At 28.4% G+C, this 20,710-nt stretch overlaps 1 protein-coding gene and 1 long non-coding RNA gene across 3 annotated transcripts in view; one reads left to right on the top strand and one right to left on the bottom strand.

The window, feature by feature from the left end:
* Positions 1-20,710, bottom strand: part of Rok (Rho kinase) — a 37,835-nt gene that overhangs the window by 11,987 nt on the left and 5,138 nt on the right. For both annotated transcript variants that reach the window (XM_014431486.2, XM_067053240.1), the window contains exons 7-16: positions 12,935-13,019; positions 11,782-12,065; positions 11,482-11,573; positions 9,003-9,162; positions 8,684-8,723; positions 7,739-7,918; positions 6,262-6,420; positions 4,598-4,844; positions 3,636-3,872; positions 1,292-1,452 (exon numbers count right to left, since the gene is read on the bottom strand). In XM_014431486.2, the coding sequence (XP_014286972.1) occupies positions 1,292-1,452; positions 3,636-3,872; positions 4,598-4,844; positions 6,262-6,420; positions 7,739-7,918; positions 8,684-8,723; positions 9,003-9,162; positions 11,482-11,573; positions 11,782-12,065; positions 12,935-13,019 (1,645 nt within the window). The remainder of the gene's footprint in view (positions 1-1,291; positions 1,453-3,635; positions 3,873-4,597; positions 4,845-6,261; positions 6,421-7,738; positions 7,919-8,683; positions 8,724-9,002; positions 9,163-11,481; positions 11,574-11,781; positions 12,066-12,934; positions 13,020-20,710) is intronic.
* Positions 3,145-19,706, top strand: LOC106687538 (uncharacterized). Its single transcript, XR_001344174.3, has 5 exons — positions 3,145-3,203; positions 6,076-6,190; positions 14,148-14,322; positions 18,258-18,461; positions 19,268-19,706. It is a non-coding gene; the product is annotated as an uncharacterized lncRNA (long non-coding RNA).

Genomic DNA, 20,710 nt, shown 5'->3' with positions numbered 1-20,710 from the left:
ATATTTTAAGGTCTTGAACAAATATATTTTTAGTGTCCATAGTGGCTTTGTTTTTGGGGCCCGGGCAAATCATTTTTGATGTCCAGGGCTTATACAATTTGATATTCTTAGGCAAACATAATAGCAATGTTTTCCTCCCTATCATCTTTATATTTGGTTTGGGTGATATGTTGTGACAGTTTACTGTCAAGGGGTATACATATGACAGTGAAAGGAGGCAGTTAACGTGACTGATAGTCAACTAACATTACTTGAACTATCAACAATCATGTCAGACCCAGTGCGACTACATTGTCTCGACAGTAATTAACAGATATACCATGGTAGTGACTGTGACTCTTGTTGCAATAACTAAAACTGTACAGTAGTACAGTATAATATATGTTAAGGTGTATAATACATGTAATAATTAATCACTATCATACAAGAGCTAGTGTGGCAATACAATCATGACTGTAACAATCATACAGTTGTTATTATAATATCATCACTGATTCGGGTAAAATGGGGATTTTTAAGGCTCTGAATGAGTATTTTTTATCAGGAGAAATTTCCGAATCAGACAGGCATATGTTAAGATAGGTATTACACTAATATAATTAATTATTTACATTCATTAAATTATAATAATTTATAGAGTGGCTTCTAGGAGATAATTTTGAATTTTATTGAAAAGTGGATACATTTTTTATATTATTTTCTTTTCCATTTTCAGATTAAGGTGGTGGTTAAATAAAAGTTTACTATCTAACATGAATCCTAAATATTTGATGGATTTGGCAAAAGAAATAGTATCATTTAAAACTATGTTCCAGAGAAGTATAGGTTGTCTTTATTTGAAAATTATGGCTTATGTTTTTTCAATGTTCAGATCTAATGTTTAATCTAATGTACCTAAAAGTTTTTTTGAAAGCTTCTTTAAGTCTATTAATGTTTGTGCCATTTCAGTATGATGAGGTGCATATCAAAAGTATCATCAGCAAAGATGGCAATATTAATATTTTTAAATTTTGGGTAATCATTTATGAAAAGATTGACAAGAAAGAAGCTTAAACAGGATCCCTGCAGGAGACCAGCAATAGTATGATAAGTGGAGGATGTTATAGGGATTCTACAATCAATTATTAGAATGATAGTCATCAAATAGCTGGAATATGAAATCAGGGACACAAGACGAGGTTTGAAGGGCAGGAGTAACCAGGGGCACCTCCTCCTTATTATTGCAAGACTGGACTAGGCTAAATGAGGAGGTAGACTAAATTTAAAATACATGAATAAAGTAACAATTTACCTTGTCAACTTCTTGCCTATGTTCTCCTTCCAGCTTTTGTAAGCGTTGTTGAATTTGACGGTAATCAACAGTCAACATTGACATTTGCCTTTCTTTCTCTTGATAATTTAGCTCAGCCTTTTGTCGGGATGCTTTTTCTTCATTTAATTTTGCTTGCAGGGCTATAAACAATAATATGTAAAAAATAAAATATTTCAAAATTAATGAAATATGAAATAAACTTTCTGTAACTGAGAAAAATCTTACAGACATCAAAAGTAGAAAATTTTGTTTACCTTAATTTTGTAAACTATGATTTTCTTAAAAAAATAAATAGTTTTCGATGTAAGTGAATTACTATAAAATACCATAATTTTTAGGCAAAAAAAAAACAAAACAAGGTTCCTGGGAAAATCGGTCAGCAAAACTCAGATTTGTGTTCAATAACCCAAAAACTGAGGAGGAGTGGAGAGGCAAAAATTATGACAACAAAACTTGTGCATATTTGCTCTTTTTTGTCCTGCTTTAATTGGCAAGGGTGTTTTCAGGAAAAATATCTACATTTTTTTCTTAATGATTCTACTTGCAATATAGAATATACAATCTGAGTTTCAGGTATCCTCGAATAGAGTCTAGATTGCTAATAATAAAATTGGAAAGGCTAAATATGAGTAAATCTAAAAAGAGTTAGTTTTTTTTTCTAGATCACTCAAATAATTAAGTAATGAAATGAGATAGATAATCAAAATATTACTTGGGTAATATGAATGACAATCAATTTTCATTTATATACAATTTGGTGAATAATTAAAAAACTGTATAAATAAAATGATCAATGCAATCTCAAAATATATATAATAGATAGAATAGGGGATAATAGACAATGGGAAGTTGGAAAACTGGGTAATAGCTAAATATAACAGCTACCTTACAATATAAAAGAACAAACATAAAATTCATATTTGTAATGTATTTTTCATAATCATTGTTCTAATAATTTTTAATAAAAATTAGAATTTGACCTAAGGGAATTACACTGATATAGTGGTTTATTGCCAAGAGTCTATTTTTATCGAGGGATAATACACATATACATCCTAAATGAAAACCTCTCTGTTGTAAACAGTCCAAAGCTAAAATGTATCCCAAGGATACATATAAAAAACAGCACTATAAAGTGACACAGAATGACCCTCCTAACATTATTATAATATTAACATTTAGCTTGTACTAAAAGCTATAATTTGTTCTTAAATGTATAAATTAATGCTCTGCCTACAATTAAAGACAATTTATTTATTACCTCTTAACTTAACAGCAGGTAAAAGTAATAAAAAATAAAATAAGAATATCACACTTCAAAAGCGCAGAAGAGGTGAGAGTCAACAATTTATACCACACTTATTACAAATCACTATTCAACTTCTCTGAAAAGAATGATGAAGAATAATACAAAATAAAAGAGAAAAAAAAAAAGTATAAATAATTCCCACCAGTCAATATAAACATTTAAAGTCCACTGAAATATTTTGAATAATTTAACAACCAAATTAATAGAAGTGAATCTAAAATATGGGGAAAACAAAAACGTATTCCATGTTTACAACAATGATGAGAATTTAAGGAAAATAGAAATGAACAAAAAGCTGTAAACCAAAATGTCCACACTTACTCTCTAAATAATGAAATTAAAACCAAAAGTGGTGTTATAAGATATGTCTCCTGAATTTTGAATTGGAAATATTTTTGATCAACTAATCTTAAGAAATCAAGGATTAAAAATATATGAAATATTCTAGGTGATCAAAGAGCCAGATGCTAAAGAAATGAAACTTCCACTGTTTATTTTTATATTGGAAAATAAACAACAGCTGGGAAAAAATAAAAATCATCCAATACTGTGAAAATGTTCATGTTCATTGGAAAATATGTGGTGTGTCTATTCATACTTTCCTAACCACTTTGGCTGTTAATACCAATACAATAATTCTTGGCTGCACCTTCACTAATATTGGTCTGACAAAAATTTTACATTTATTTATTTTTTAGTTTACATTATTGGACAAATGAACTATCCTTCAAATAACCATCAAGAATGTTCCAGGAAATGCATAGATTTTGAATTATTCAAAACATTATTAAATTAAAAGTGAATGGGTTTCAATAGGAAATTTAGAAAAATGCCATTAAAACAAGATATTTATCGAAATTTTAATTGAGCCTCTTCAGAATTACTAAATTAATAACTATCTATTATGAAATAAAATGTCCACAGCTCAATATCTGCTTAACAAGTGAAAGCTTGATGAATCATACAAAAATAAAAAAATAAATTAAAAAAGTAAATATTAAAACTGTAGAATACCTTTAACAACTTCCATATTGGCCTGCTGACTAGATAATAACCTTGATTTTTGTGTTTCTTCATGGGCTCTTACTTCTTGATGATACCTGTTTTGAGCAGCCTTTAATTCGAGTCCTAAGGAAGCACATTCCTTTTCCAAGCATGAAACTTTTTCAGACAACTGCCTATTGTCTTCTGATATTTTTTTTTCCCGGTCATGTCCACGTTCTATTTCATGAACCATACTCGTTAATCTTTCTAAAAACAAAAACAAAAAAAAAAAATTACATTTTATCTGAAATTATGAATAAGTGGAAGTAGTGAATGGAATTTGATAAAAATGATATTGGGACCGACTAAGAACTAAAAATCAGATTAACGGTTTCATCGATGCCAGAACATAAATTTGACTATAGTCTGACAGATACAGAACAAGATCTGTTCTTGAAAACATGAAATATGAGTGGAAAATTTCTATTCCGAGGATATTTTTTGCTTTAATACAATCCTTCCCTTCCTTAAGTAGTAAGGAAGCAGAAATTTTTCAGATACATTGTTTTCTGATAAAACAATTACAATACAATGTTTTTCAGAATAGAATTATAAGTTCATTTCAAATTTTACTATTAAAATAAAATTGAGAATTGGGAATAATGAAATAGCTTTTTGATTTTACACCAAATATACTGAAAAAACTAAGAAAGCAATATTGGTATTAATTTCCAAAATGTGTACTGTTGAATGCTAAAAGTAAATCATTAAATAAAATGTATAACATTAAATCTAAAACCTAATTAAATCAACAGATGTTTTAAAAAATATAATAGTCAATTAAAAATTAAAAATGATCGGAATAAGACAAAAATGTTTCAATACTTTCTTCTGATATTAAAGTTTACAGTATTAAAATACACAAACGATATGAATATCTACCATTCATCAATATATTGTTATTCAAATCTGAATACCAATAATAAGATTACCTTCAAGCTCTTTCTGCAAATCAACTGCATGGGCATTAGAACTCTTTTCTTGAGAAAGTTGTCCTTGTAGAGCCGCTACTTCTTGTTGTAAAGAATCTCTTTGGGATTGCAAAGAGTCTAACATTCCTTGGAGCTCAGTAGCAAGCTGTTCACTGGCTGTTTTAGCAACAATCAGCTCGGCCACTTGTTTCCTCAAACGAGAATTGGCTTCATTTTCACTTTTTAACTTCTCGTGTTTTTCTGCAACCTGAAAAATAAAAACAAAAATTCAAGAGATAATTTCAATATATTTTTTATTATGATTTTTTTGTCATCTCTATATTCTATATAAAAGATTTTAGAGATCACTGAGTATTATTGTATTTTACATTCCAATACAATCCGAGCAATGGGTAGTACTGTTAAATGAACAGATGAATAATTTGTAAAATCAGGGTTGGTCCTCCAATAGGTGGAAAGGGGACACAGTATCCTCCTAGTTATAAATATTCATAAATTATTTTTAAAAAAATCAATGGAAAAGATTTTATGATTAAGATGAAATGGCTACAAGAGATAAAAAGATAGTAAACGACAACATGGTGCAACCAATATCTCAATGAAAACTGGCTCAAAATATTTAGGTTAGGTATCAGGAAATTTGTTTGAATGTGCAAAGATAAAGCCATAGAATCCAAAAATTGGAAAGCAATATCAACAGTGGCAATAATGTCATGGATTGGGATTGCATGAGGACTAATGGAGTAAACCAACTTTTATTTTTTTATCCTTTTTATCCATCTTCTTGGACCATATTATGGACAGTTTAGAGAGTAATATTTTCACCTTATTATGACCCAATGTGCTAAACAAGTTTGTGATCACTTATTTCAGTATTTTCAGATGATTTTTACACGATTTTGTATGATTTACACACTTCAAATTGATTGTTTTTAATGATGAAATATTGTAATTCAACCAAGAAAAAAATGTTTAATCCCCAACATCAAAATTCAAGATTCTAAGCTTTAAAGATACAAAGAATCAAAAAAATCTATCCATTTACCATCCACTGTGTGAAGATATTCTTGAGGACAATGGTGTCGATTAGTTTTAGATTTGGCAACTAAGTCACAGATCACCCTAGGATAATCCTTGAGAATTCAACATTACGGACAACCAAATATTTCAAAATGGATTGCTTCCGTAATGACTTAACCAGCCAGATTTATTAATCAGACTTTCATTTTCACAAAATGTCATCCAAATATATTTTTTACTAAATTCCTAGACTTTTTGAACAACTTTTTAATTTGGATGGAGAGAATCCATTACATTTCTGAGATTGTGACCTGCGGGGCTTTTAAATAGATATTTAGAATGAGAAGAGCTATTATCAGGTCTTCCCAGGTTTATAACTAATAATTAAACACTGTTCACTGAAATAAAAAAAATATTCATAATTACAAACAGTAAAAACTCATAGATATTGATTTCAGGGACAGTGCTAGAAGACATTGTAGTATCTAGAAATGTATTTTTCTGCACTGACCAAACAGAACAGCATGCAACAATTAAAGTGCCAGCAGGTAATTTTGAAAATGACCCTTATAGGTTAGTATATAAGTATAAGATGTGCAATATAACTAGTGCTCACTTTATAATTTAAAAAATTAAAAGCTTACCTGTTTTTCAAGAATGGTTATTTTATCGCTAACTTGCTGGTTATTATTCATTTCTCTAGTTCTTTTGTTTTGCTCATCTTCCAACTTCCTTCTTATTTCATGTAAACTCATTTCAGTTTTTCTTCTTGATTCAAGTTCATTGTCTGCTTTCCTTTGCCACTGTAATTAAAATTCAATTATTTTATTAATATACAATAAATTCATCGCTCACAAAATATAATTGTACATTAAAGTAACAACAGATATCTATTTAATTATGAGAGGTTTATGTATTTATAGACATTAATACCTATTGAAATATTCATCATTATTTGTTATATTTGTTCACAAGAAGACTATAACATACAACAAAATAATCATTTAAATTAATAAAATTTGCATTTTTCTTTTGTCTCAATGACTCAAATAGAATTTAATGGTCAATATAAAAACATCAATAGTAAATAATAAGTTCTAATTCTTCCTCTCAGCCTGTGTTCTACACAGTTATCTATAATACTCAACACAAAACAGCCATAAAAAATAATTTTTATAGTACATCTATCCATTATTTATTGATATCTAATTCAGGCAAAAATTCCAAACAGATATTAAGAAATATCCATAGTCAAAAGTAAACAATAAAAGTCCTTTAAAATTCTACTAAGACTAAGTTTATCCTTAGTCCAGTATCCTATCCTTAGTCCTTGATCCTAAGTGATCCTTAGTACAGTAAATATTCTCTGAGCTCAATTTTCTGGTACAAAATTTTATTTAACAATTTCGCACAATATATCATTATCAAATCTAACTTGTTTCTCGATGTGTGAAAAATAATTGTTAAGATTGTTTCTCGATGTGTGAAAAATAATTGTTAAGATTGTTTTTCAATATATATAACTGAATTTTCATTACTTGTTTAACAAATAATTGTTTCATTAAATATATGTACAAACTACTTCCAAATATAATTTTCCATTATTCCCTGAAAATATGAAACTAAATTTTTTTTTTAATTATTAACTTTTGGCATTGTATATTTGTATTTGTTCTCATTAGAAAAGTTATTTATTTCTTAAGTAGATTAATTTCTGCTAATAGATAAACTTTAATGGTAATAAAGAAACACTGATACATAAATGGCATCATCACTAAAATCATTACACTTGGTAGCATGGACTACTGCTTTTAACAAGACTTTTTACTTTCCTTACCTCCTACAACCTAGGAGGTAAGGAAAGTAAAAAGAAAACTCTATAAAACATCTGCAACACAGTTGCCTGACTTTTAAAAGGAAACTTAAAATATAAATAAATAACAATGTTTTCTTAAGAGGAAGTACTGATAAGTTACATAGCTTGACTTTAGTCTCATAACTAATCTGTTAAAAAATCAATTGATATTGGTAGCATGGCATATAAAAAATTGATGTATTTTTTGTGGAATAAAACTAATATTTTTGAAAGTATTCTCTCCTCAAAGAAACTACAATATTCACCTCTTTCAATTCATGTTTAAGAATAGCCACAGACTTTTCCAAAGCAGATATATCGGACCTAAGTTCACTTTCTCTATGCGTTGATATTTCCAATTGGGAAAGAAGGCAATGCTGTTTAGCCTCAAGATTTTCAACATGAAGACGTTCTTTTTCTAGCTCTGACTGAAGAGCCGAAATATCCTGAAATTTACATTAAATAAAACAGTTAATTTACTTAAATGATAAAAGTGTTAAGATAAACGGAACAGAAAATATGCTAATTAGCTAGTAAAAACAGATAAATGGTAGAATGCTATAAGTAATCAACTAATTAGATAGGTACCTTGACTAATCCCAGACTTAATACTTTTATTTATTTTAAAATTTAATAAAAATTATTGTATTACATTTATGACTCTTAAGGGCCATTAATGGCTTTAAAGGGTTTCGATTATAAGTAACAGTCAATTTATTGTAAGTATACATGCTCACTATATATTTAATAAATTAAATTAATAATGTAATCCTTATTTAATAAAATAATGCTGTAATGAATTTACATCTCAATGGAACAAAGATGAAAAAAAGATTGGTTTATGGCATTGTTATTGATTTTATGTTCAATTTATAACAAGAATCATAAAGCAATCCAAATAAAAAATATATATAATATAATAAAATAGTTTGTTTCCCTCCCTGAAACATTTTTGAACCAATTAAAAGAATCTGTCAACTTAGATAACATTTGACTTAAGAAAAATTTTAACTCGTAATTTACATTGAAAATAACTATTAAACTAATTAACAATAAAATTTATTTAACAAAGAATAGTATACTCACATTATCCACCTGATGTCCCATTCCCATGAAATGAAAAAAAAGACCAAAAAAAAAAAAAAAAAAGGACTTTAAATAACTCTTTTTACCTCTGTATAAACAAATATTTAGAAACAAATGCTACTTACAGTGTCAATGCTGATATTTTTATTTCCTTGGGACAGAAATCTAAAATAAAATAAAAATAAAGTTAAAAAAATAACAAAATTATGTAATAATAATAAAATTTAAAACTAAGAATAACTAAAGTAAAAATCAAACATAATAAGGTTAATTAAAAAAAAAAAAAAAAGCTATACAAATTAAAAATGAAATCATGAGTGAAAAGGCAGACTTCAGCTCGCTGCCATAATATTATTATTGCTAATATTAAAACTACCTCTACTTATAACAAAATACTTTTAAATTATTATTTCTTGTACACTTCAGTAGAATAGCAATACTCACTGATAATCTTTGGAGTATGTGAATCCTACGAAAGGTAAATGATTCCCTGCAAAAGCTTTTGGGGTTGGAAAATTTTCATCAGGACTCTCATCTCTTTCTATGTCATCGAAATTGCGTGTATCTGCATCCCCAGATAATTCGGGAACAACAGGTGGTGCACCTTAAAAAAAAAAAATTATATAATTAACAATAGACATGATTAGATTAAAAAATAAAATGTCAAAAAATAGGAAATAAACCAGAGTATCTAGTAAACTAGCTTGCTCTGGAAAGCTCCCATCTTTTCTACATTTTTTCCAAATTTTCCCAACCAAAGATTCCATATCTTTCCAAATTTACCTAGACCAAAAATTCTTATGAACTTGAATCTTTAATACTTGTTTTCTCATTAGGCTGCATTAATTAGTAATCTTTCTCTCCCATGTACTCAACAACCTCCCCTGCTACTTGTTTAGGATCCATGCCTCGCTATCGTACATGATAATGAGACATATTATTGTTTTATATACCCTTATTTTAAGAGTTCAGGGTATCTCTCAATTACGGAATACCTTTTGGAGCGACCATTAACATTTATTTCCGTTCCTGATTCATGTCCTTATTTTCTCCTCTATCTTGTTATTGTTGGTTAAAATTGTACCAAGATATTTAAACTTATCCACACTTTCAATACAACTTCCTCCTCATAAAAGACATTCACTTGTCCCCCATCCCTTTCCTGGTTGATATATATTTTGTTTTGTTTTTGTTCATTTTGAGACCTGCCTTCCTAGTTGCCTCTTTGAATTCCGTAACTGTCTTTATAAGCAAATCTTTCTTCCTTGTCCCAGATTTCCAGAATGAGACCATAAATCTCCCAATGCAGCCTCTCTCCTCCATATTTAAGCATCTCAGTTGGGATCCCATCAAATCCAGATACTTTATTATTCTTTAACTTATTTAAAATGTCTTCTACTTCCTCTGGGTCTGGCGGTTCAAGGTCCACATTGTCCTCTACTATTTCTGGAATTTCTTGAAGGTTTTCCAGGTTGGGGTTGAGTAGTTTGCTGAAATGATTACTCCATCTCTAGGCGATTTCTTCTCTATCTCCCAGTAGAGTTCCATCCCTGTCTTTGCAGAATGATCTTCGTGGTTACAATCCTTTTCTAAGCATATTCAGCCTTTGATAGAAGTTTCTACTATTTTTACCCTCGGAAATCATCGAGGGATCAATTTCCCTTCGATCTTCTTTCTCTTTTTTCCTCTGCATAGTCTTTTGTTTTCTCTCTTTTTTACCTATTTTTCTGATACTAGCCTGCTTCTTCTTTGAATCACCCTCATGTAAGCCTTTATCTTTCTACATCCACAGAATTTAGACACCCCTGGTCAAACCAATGGCTGTTCTTATTCCTCTCTTCTTCTGTGATTTCAATACCAGCACTTAAAACAGCTCTCTTTATTGTTTCCTATTAAGTTTCAATATTTTCCTCTTCTTCCTGTTGTCCACTTCCTAGATATTCCTCCACTTTTCTTTCATATTCTTTTTGGACGTCAGGCCTTTTTAAGGCATTTAATTAATTTTATACTTATTCTTATAGTCCCTTTTCCCGTTTTGGTCTTTTGCTCTCATCACCAATCTCTGCCTATACTTCACCTTTACCAAGAAATGATCACAACCTACTTCAACTCCTCTGCAGCTTTTCATATCTTCAATATCACTTTGGTGGCTGCTTATTATCATAACATGATCTATTTGGTTTTTGGTCCTGCCATCCGGTGATATCCAAGTTCCTAAGTGGAAACGCTTGTGTTAAAAGGTGGTATTTACTATCTTCATGTTTTTGCTGGTTGTGAAATTTACTATTCTAAATCCATCATCGTTAGTAGTTTTGTGGCATCTATAGTTTCCCACTGGTATCCTCAGATTCTTCTCTCTACCGATTTTTCCATTTAAGTCCCCCAAAATAATTTTGACATCATATTATCATAGGTTCTTTCAAGCTGTTCATAAAATTCCTCCTCTTCATCCGTTTTTTCCTCCGTTGGTGCATGTACACTCATTAGTGTTATATCTTTCAAATCATTATCTTTTCTACATTTCATATAATTTACAAATACATATTTGATTTGTCATGCTTATTTTCATAATCCTACATTTTTATATGGTCTTGTTACTTATTACATTGTTTCTTTTAATGGTTGTAGTATTGTTTTTGTTTTTTTTAAGCCCTGATAAAGCATAGAACATAGGCACAAATAAATAAATGTTTTACTCATTAGTACTTCTTCACTCACCAACTTCTTATATTGATCAACAGTTAACTATAACATCCATAACGCAATGGAGCACATAGTGTAAATAAACCATCTGCTCGTGCTCAGATCTTTATAATAAATATTTTACATAATTTTAACCCATAAATTCAAAATATAATATAGATTGAGTCTTATTAAAATAACTAGTTTATAAGTAATCAGAAGCAAAAAAATATATACTCACAGTCCCTTAAATTGTCAAAGGTCCATTGATCATTTTGGAAAAATGGATGGACTTTAATCTCATTAACACCTTCACGTCCAAGACGACTCATTCTATAACAATAACAAAAAACTATTTATATATGTCTGTTATTTATGTCAATACAGCAATATGAATAAATTCTATATTTGTTACAGATTAAAATGAGTAGAATTATAAGGGAGAGGTATTAGTCTTACTAGAAGGTATTAGAGTAATATTATACAAAATGGTTTAACTGATAAAAGATCTTAAAGTAAATTATTTCAAAACAAAACTAACCTGTCCGTAAGAAATCCAGAGATTAAACTTTTTGCTTCTGAACTAATTTCTAATTCAGGATCAAAACGAAGTGAGTTTTTGTGGTCCATAATTTTTGAATAAGTTCCAACCAGAGAATCTGCATAAAATGGCGTGTCACCAACAAGCATTTCATAAAGAAAAACACCAACTGACCACCAATCACATTCTCTTCCATAAACCCCTTCACCTCCTTGTGATTGAAGTACCTCAGGAGATATATAATCAGGAGTTCCAACTGCAGTATCTGATCTAACAAGACCGTCCTAAAATCCCAAATATTTATAAAAATAACAAACATAAACATTGATAGTATTTATTTTTCATATAATTTAAACAATATATTGAATTAAATGTATTAAATAATTAAAACTGACAGGAAAATTTGTTGTTGTCAAACAGTTATACCAAAACTTATATAAATCAAACCAATTATAACTCTTCAGCTCATTTACAAAATTTAAATTATAAGGTTTAGAACTATCGTTAACAACAAATTTTTCATCTTCTTTTATTTATTTATTTTTTAGCCGGTTATATGAACCCAATCGGCAGATTAATACTAAATAATTAAAGTCAACATTTTCATGCAGCAAATGCAACTCCCAAAAGTTTAACAATGTAGTTAAAGGGGCTATCCTATCCATTTTATGGTTCAAATCAAGTTATTATGTTTACTTAAGTTGGATAATGCCGAACAAAAGCTTCAAAGATGAATTAATAATAATAAAAACGAATAATACCCTCTTAGATAGGAAAAATAATAGAGAATTTCCTTCAACTACAAATATTCTCTGGCTTTCACTGTTTCCAATAATGTCTTAAATTAATCAATTGTCAAGTTTTATTATCAAGTTCATTATAAAATGCTCTTAAGACAAGATAATAAAACAAGATCCATCAGAAGAGAGCTATGTTTATAAAACGTTTCAGGAAAATTGAATTCAAGTTCTAAAAGACAAGAAATAAAAAACTTAATTTGAAAAAAAGTCATTATTATTCATAACAATAGCATAACACCAGAAATCAAAATTCTATTAAACTATACAAAACAGATCTATAATTATAGTCAGATTTTACATGGGCAGACTGATCATATGATAACATACTTGGCAAATAAGAACAAAACACTTACAGAATCCATTCTCATACATGTACCAAAATCAGCCAGCTTCAAGTGTCCATGTTTATCCAAAAGCATGTTGTCAGGTTTCACATCCCTATATAATCAAAATAATTGATAATTAAAAAATAATAATGTTATAAATTAAATCAGTAAAAAACCTCAAGTCATTAAAAGCAAGACAAGATTAATATAAATAAGGTATATTAAAGTTAATAAAAAACTTTTTTTTTTTGCTTTAGTTGTATCCTCAGTAATATGAATATATTGGATCATTTAAATATTCAGATATTAAAATTAATTTAATGACTTGAAGTAGTATTTTCAACACTGAAAATCATATAATAAAAACAGAAAAGTATAAAAGCATTGGGGAAGTGCAGTTGCAACACACAAACTAACTGAGAAATGTTTGACACAGATTATAAAATAAGACATAACTAAACATGAATAAAAAGATGTAAGATTACTCATTTGCAAGAATATTTATATGAGTATAACATTCAAAATACTTACAAAAATAACAAATAACTGAAAACGTGGTATAAAGATTTAAGTCCAATAGAAAGCATACTAAACAATTTCTGGAGACAAAATCAATTAAAAGATAAGCTAGTAACAGGAAGCTATAACTTTATTGGCAAAGTAGAATACCTCTTTGTATTCCCAAGAGGCCTTGGCCTTAATGTACAGCATACATTGCTGATATTCTTCATGATAATAAGACCCTATAATTGGTAGTAATATCTATTGCATGATTACTTACTGTCGCGGATTACTACTGAGAGGTCGAACCTTGATCACATCAAAATCATTAATAAGAGCTACAGAGACATTAGCAAAGCCAATCAAGTACTAGCAGAAAAACGTATGACAACAGTGACCAAGAGCAAAAATCAAATCGAATATGGCAAGCTGCAAAATATAGAAAGAAAAGAAACACAATATATTGATTATTACAACTGATATTAAATTTATAATATGTTTATGAATCAATTTTTAACATCACAATTTTCTTTTTTATTAGATTTCTTATTATTCATTGTTCACAAATTAAATTTTCTTCGAAAAAAAAATTAAGTATTTAAAATTTGAGAAAATTATTTGACATTTTTGAAATAAATATAGCCAATAGCACACTCAGCCTGAAATAAAATTAATGTAGACTATTATAAGGTTTTCATCTCAAGTATTTGTTTTCCTCTATAATTTTTTTTTTTTTAAGTGAAATGGAATCAATAAAACACAAGACTCAAAAAAACTTGTTCAAAGGACCTAGATAACCTTACTTTAGCAAATAACACTTCCGCAAATATAGCACTTAATACGAAAGGGAACGTTTACTCAAATTGTGCTAACTGTGCAAAAGTGGCAAGAATACTCTCATTATAAAATTCAAGGTATGCCATTTATTTAAAAAAAATATTTTTTGATCTTTAAAGGCATATATTTTTCGTTTTAAAAAAATATTGTATGATAGTTAATTACTTTATGTTAGTGTTTATAGTATATCTAATAGGACTGATAAGTATGGTGTGTAATGTAGCAACCCAATATATTTGGGCAGCATTTCTCTTTTTACTCTTAAGTTTATACTAATAATAGAGTAAAATTAAAATAAACTATCAATATAATTCCATTGTGAATTTCCTCTAATTTTCATAATCACTGTTTTCATTTTAATATTCTTCAATGCATATTATGTCTGATTAAAACAAATACAAAAAAAGAAGAATTAAGAAGAGCAAGTTGGCAACACTGTCATTTTTTTAACAGTTGAAGAAAAAGTAATGTGCATGATCCAGTGAAGTAAATAAGAAAATTTTAACATTTAGAAAATAAAAAATAAATAAATAAGCCTTTAAAGACTCAAATTTAATAAAAGCTTACTATGAAAACACATGCAAACAATTATTTCAATTTTTGAGGATACAATACTAGAAAAAATAAGCATGCCCAACCAAGAGAAGTTTGTTTTCTCTTGTGTCCAATTCAATGTATTGAATTAGACAAGAACATACATATACAATAAAGGTAATAAAGAGGTTAATTTGATTTTTAAAAAGAAGTGGATTTTTATAGAAGTGATCAGCAAGCCTTCATCCACACAACAACCTATATATTCCTCCTTAGTTCATAATGTATAGTTTATACTGCCATACTTTGTTTTCAAAAAGAGTGGAATGATAATATTGGTTCATTATGTAATCCCATTCATAGGTAACTAGATGATGTTCAATTATACTGTACATGTACCAGAAGCTTACTCCTTTCCAACTGTAGCAAATGAACATTTGATTTATTGGAGTTGATTTATCATAGCAGATTGCCTAATAAGTGGTTTATAATTAAGGTCAAGATAATAGATACATAGTAGATAGAATAGACACAAGGATCAGAAGAAAAATGCATGATAGTAAGGTGAAAAATACAACTGACTAACAAGATCGGTGTGAATGGAATAACATAATCATTAGACAAATCTTAATACTGCAACTCCAAAATAAACTCACTAAATGACAAACTGGTAGGGATAAACTGAAATCTTAGTAAGTCTCAGAAAAGTTTAAACTTAGTGATTAAAATGCCATGACAAAACCTCTTTTCATGGTAAAACCTGGTTCCCAACAGATACCCAGAAAAAAAAAAAAAAAAAAGATACAAGGCTTTTGTTTGTGCATACTAACTGGAGTTGATATGATGTAAATGTGAGAAGCTTCAGATCAAAATACATTTTGTCCATTTCAGAAAAAAATTTATATCCCATGAACTAAATTAATTTTATATTTATTGTTATATAGAGGTTCATTATACCGATTTCTACTGTATTTCAATTAATAAAAAAACAGATAATATAAAATAAATAATAAAATTAATATCAATAAACAATAAAATTTACAATATATAAATTTATATTCTCTGAATATGAACTGAACAAAGTTTCAAACATTGACCAAAAGTAAAATAAATTACAAGAAAATAGAATATTTTAAACATTTTGATTGAGCGCTAACAAGTTTATTACGTAATAAAAAAGTGACAATCATTTCTACACTAAAGCCAAAAACTATTATTCCAATAAAAAACAATATTTTACTGTCCAATGAACCATTAACAACGTTTTTGAAAGAGAAAATGAATTACAATGCGCAATAATCAATAATGAAATGTGCATTTGTTACCTTATTTACCTAGATACGTACTACAGTTGATAAAATCAATTGTTTTATTCAATACATATAAAATAACTAACAAACAAAATTATCCAGGATAACAATTGCATCACAGTTATAGAATTTTTACTTCTATAATACTATACATTCAAAGATATTCCTCTTCTGTTTATATTGCGACCAAGTTAATAGGGTAAAAGTTTTTTTAAGATTTTTTAATGAATAACGAAGAGTTTCTTAACAAAAAGTTTTACCTAAATCAATTATGAATCAAAAGGGACAAATATTTTCATAACCTGAGAAATCTAATAATCTGAGACTTATATCAAACTAGAAATAAGAAAAAGGAAGATTTTTCTAGCAGAAAGAAAAAAAGAAAGATTGACAACCATGAATCTCAATTAAGTTTAGAAAAAATGAGGGTGAGACACTATGGTTCAAAAAATAATGAAAGGAAAAGAGGCTCATACTTCAGTACTTCAGTTTATGAAGTTTCAGAAATATTAGATAGAATAGAATCAATAACTGTAGGTTTACACAAAGTATGAAGGATAGATTCATGCCAAGACATTTTTAAATGATAACAAACATAAGATTTTTTAGTCATTTACCTAAAGATTATTTCTGTTTTTGCTAAAATCCTGAGAGAATATCTTCCACATTAAAATTTTTAATGCTTTGATAATTATTCCATCAGTAATGATTTGCATTAAGAATTTTTTTCTTAGTATAAGTTAGTTTAATATTGGCTATTCAAGATTCATTGCATTCCAGACCTTGCAAAGTAGAACCTAAAATTATTTTATTTCTTTTTTATAATTCTCAGTACTGAAAATAGTGTAGAAACCTTTTTCAACATTAGACACTGTTCAAATACTTCAAAAACTCGAAAAACACAGAATATTATAAAAAAATCAATCAAGAGTTTGATCTTTTTGAGTTTAAATATGAGTCGAGATTATTCCACCATACATATCATTACAATCATTTTTGTAACTATGTCTCTCTATGTATATGTAAATAATATATATTATTATTATTATTTTATAACTTGAATAACTTAATAAAAAATAGGACAAAATTATATTATTTATATATATTTTTTTATATATTGACTAATCATATACACCTCCTCTTCTCTTTCCAGCCACCATTATATAGCTGTTAGTGTGAGTAATAAAAAAGCATTAAACAATGAAAGGAATGGACTTTCAACCTCTTCTTTCTTAAAGACTTGTACTATCTATCTGAATCCATTACTCTGAATTAAATCCTACACAACTGAGACGAATTTCTGTTCCATTATTCATAGCATATCAAAGCCCCACATACAGCTATTTTAAATTATTATTAAATTTATTTATTTGATGAATCCCTCTGCATATATTAAACCATGGATAAGAACATGAGAAATTTCTTTCTTTCCTTGAAAGGAGTCAACTAATTGAAACTCCTGTTTAGTGTGATTGCTGACATCAACAAACTAATGTTAAGTTGACAGTTAGTTTTGCAACAAATACACTTATCGATTCAACAACCATACTGGAAAATTGAATGTTTTATGGTCGAGAATACATGAATATAAAAAGGGGAGTATTGAAAAAACTTTCTTACACACACAGTTTCTTAAACAGTATAAATATTATTTAAAATAATTTAAAAAAAAAAGTAGTTAGAAAATTTAGAAGATTAAAATTTAAGCATGTTACAATTATCTTACGACATTCTGGCTTTTAATCACAAGTTTTATATGATAATCTACAATTGTATGACTTACAACTACTTCAGTATTAAATAATTTAAAACAAAGTATAAAGTGTTTCACGATAATAATATCTGATAAAAACAAATAAAAAAAAAACAGATATAGATCTAAATTTCTTGGTAAAATATCTTTTATAACCAGTGTCGCCCTGACAAGATAAAAAATATAAGATGACAAGCCTCAAAAGCCCAGTAGTAAGGGCAACTTGAACACAAATTTTTAAATAGAAAATAGAGACTTATATTAATAAATGTGAGAGTGGATATCTCTGTGCTACTAATTCAAAGGACCCAGGTTCAAATCCAGTTATGGTAGGTAATTATTTTCTGATTCACTATAGCCGTGAGTCATAAAACAACTGAAAATACACTGTCCTAACTCTAATCTTCTCTCTTAGAATCTGATTCTCAACAATCTGAACAAACATTTTCTTCTTCAACATAAGCCTCAAAATCAGTCATCAAAAGAAAACTCAGTGCGCTTGATCGAATCTTACCTTACAGCTTGCTGGCTAAGGGTCTTTTCACAACAACGGCAGGCTATAAAGTACTGATGTGGCTCACTCACTCCACCACAATCAATCAGTGGAAGAAAAATGAAGGTATTTACTTGATGTTTTAACTACCATTAGTATTCAGGGATTAAAACAATTTCCAAAATTCTTAGCAGTAAGTTTGATTGAAATTCGTATAAACATCCCTATTGCATATTAATATATAAAAAATATTTTTGTAGTATACGTTAATTCAAAATGTATACAACCTCTACTTTAAGAATACCTACTTGGATGTTTCACTTAAACTTGAAATAAATGTCCATTAATAATTATGTATATGTATATATAATTGACCATAAAAATTGATATATAAGAAGATGGTCAGAGTTGTTGTCAAAAGAGAAACAAAAGTTTACAACTATTTATTTTCCGACGTTTCGCCCCACTTTGTAGGGCTTCATCAGGGCTAAAAAGATACAAAAAAAATAAATAGAACTGAGAATATTACAACAATAAGATACAATAAGGCAATTTAAGCTAGGATAAATATTATGTAAAAATAAAGTGATAAGAAATTACATATAAATAAAAGGAAGGAAGCCCTGCAAGTTGGGGCGAAACGTCGGAAAATAAATAGTTGTAAACTATATTTGTTTCTCTTTTGACCGCAACTCTGACCATCTTCTTATATATTAATAATTATGAATTTTTTTTTTTAAGGACAAATCAGCTACCTAAATGTACATAGTAAATAATTGTAGTTCAATTATGTCCCAGAATTTCATTTTTTTTTTTTTATTTAGCAAACTATTAATGAGAATAAATGTTCAACGATGTCATTCAGAATAATTAATTTATATGAAAATTAAGACAACATATAATAAACATGTTAATATAAAAATAATAATTAGTTTCAGATCAAATAGAACCCGAAATCTTGGAAAAAAGAGAAAGCAATATCAGTAAAAAGCTGTCAGTACATTTCATGTTTTCAAATTCTAGGATATTAAACAAATTACTTTTTTATAAATGAAAAGATAATTACATAATATTAATCGAACTAAATAGGAGACACAAACTTCCTTTCAAAGGATGGTACCAATCCAAGATTATCTTATAAATGGTTTTAGAGGAGCCAACCTGAACATTTTAGTAGTGATTTGGCACAATCGGCCAATGAAGTTTAGGTTTATGATAACATCTTCTCAACCATTTAGAGGTCAGCCTTTTTAAAGACAATAGAAAAAATAAGATTTATTATAAGGATAAAGGAGGGAATGAAATACTTGCAGAATAGAAGCACTATGTTGGCTTGGACCCTCATTCCAAAACACATGACTATCCATGTCTTTACCCAATTAAATTTTTTTTCTTTCTTTTTTTTTTTATTTAGTTTATTCACAACTGTAAAAGTATTTTTACAACCAGCGAATGAGATGTAGAAAGAGAAAAAAAAAATAATAATAATAAAAAAGTCATGAAGGCATAAAGGTTAGGTCATCCAATGATGCCTCTCTATTAAAATTGAAATTTAAAAATCAATTTAAGAGGTCCCTATTCCAGCTCCTTTGTAAACGTCGTCTCGTATCTGGTAAGTCTAGTGTTGATAGTCCTTGAATTAGAGGGTTAGTGTGTGTTGGAAGTGCGTCGTGAAACCGTTTATATAATGATTTAATGGTTGTTTGTAAGTAGGGAGTTCGTAAGTCTTTCTGTAAGTTCTTGTTACTGATGTAGGGGGGAGCGCTACTGATCAGTCTTAGTAATTTTGATTGAAACTGTTGCAGTTTCAGTAAGTTAGTTTTTTTTTTGGCATATCCGTAAATTTGTGCACCGTAAGTCCAAATTGGTCTGAGAAGGTAAGTATAAATCTTTAGTTTTTCTGAAAGTGGTAATTTTGATCGTTTATTTAAAAGATGAAATAATAATTTAAGTCGGAAATTTAGCTTTTGTTTTGTTATTTTTATGTAGGAGGTCCATATAAGTCGTTTGTTTAATGTAAATCCAAGGTATTTTACTGTGTCTGTCTGGGTTAAACTTCGTTCGTTCAGAAAAACAGGAGGACATAGACCACGACGGAGCGTAAAAGTTATTCGAACTGATTTCTCAATGTTTATCCCCCAATTAAAATGAAATTATAAAAACTTTCAGTTAATTGTACCTACTGAAAACATGGTGGTTAGTTATATATACCAAAATAATTTTAAAAATAAGTCCTAAAACAAATATTATTATTCCATGTACCATTTTACAAAAACTTACCAAATTAAAATCTTCTCCAATCATAAACAATTTTAAAATACTAATAATATAATATTTTATCAATAAGGTTAAAATAATTCACTTGGTATGAAACA

Source organism: Halyomorpha halys, unplaced genomic scaffold (assembly GCF_000696795.3).
Source record: "Halyomorpha halys isolate HHAL.00 unplaced genomic scaffold, Hhal_1.1 Scaffold977.1, whole genome shotgun sequence".
NCBI classification, from domain to species: domain Eukaryota; kingdom Metazoa; phylum Arthropoda; class Insecta; order Hemiptera; family Pentatomidae; genus Halyomorpha; species Halyomorpha halys.
Note: the sequence above shows the minus strand (reverse complement) of the source record. Positions and strands in the feature narration are given on the sequence as shown.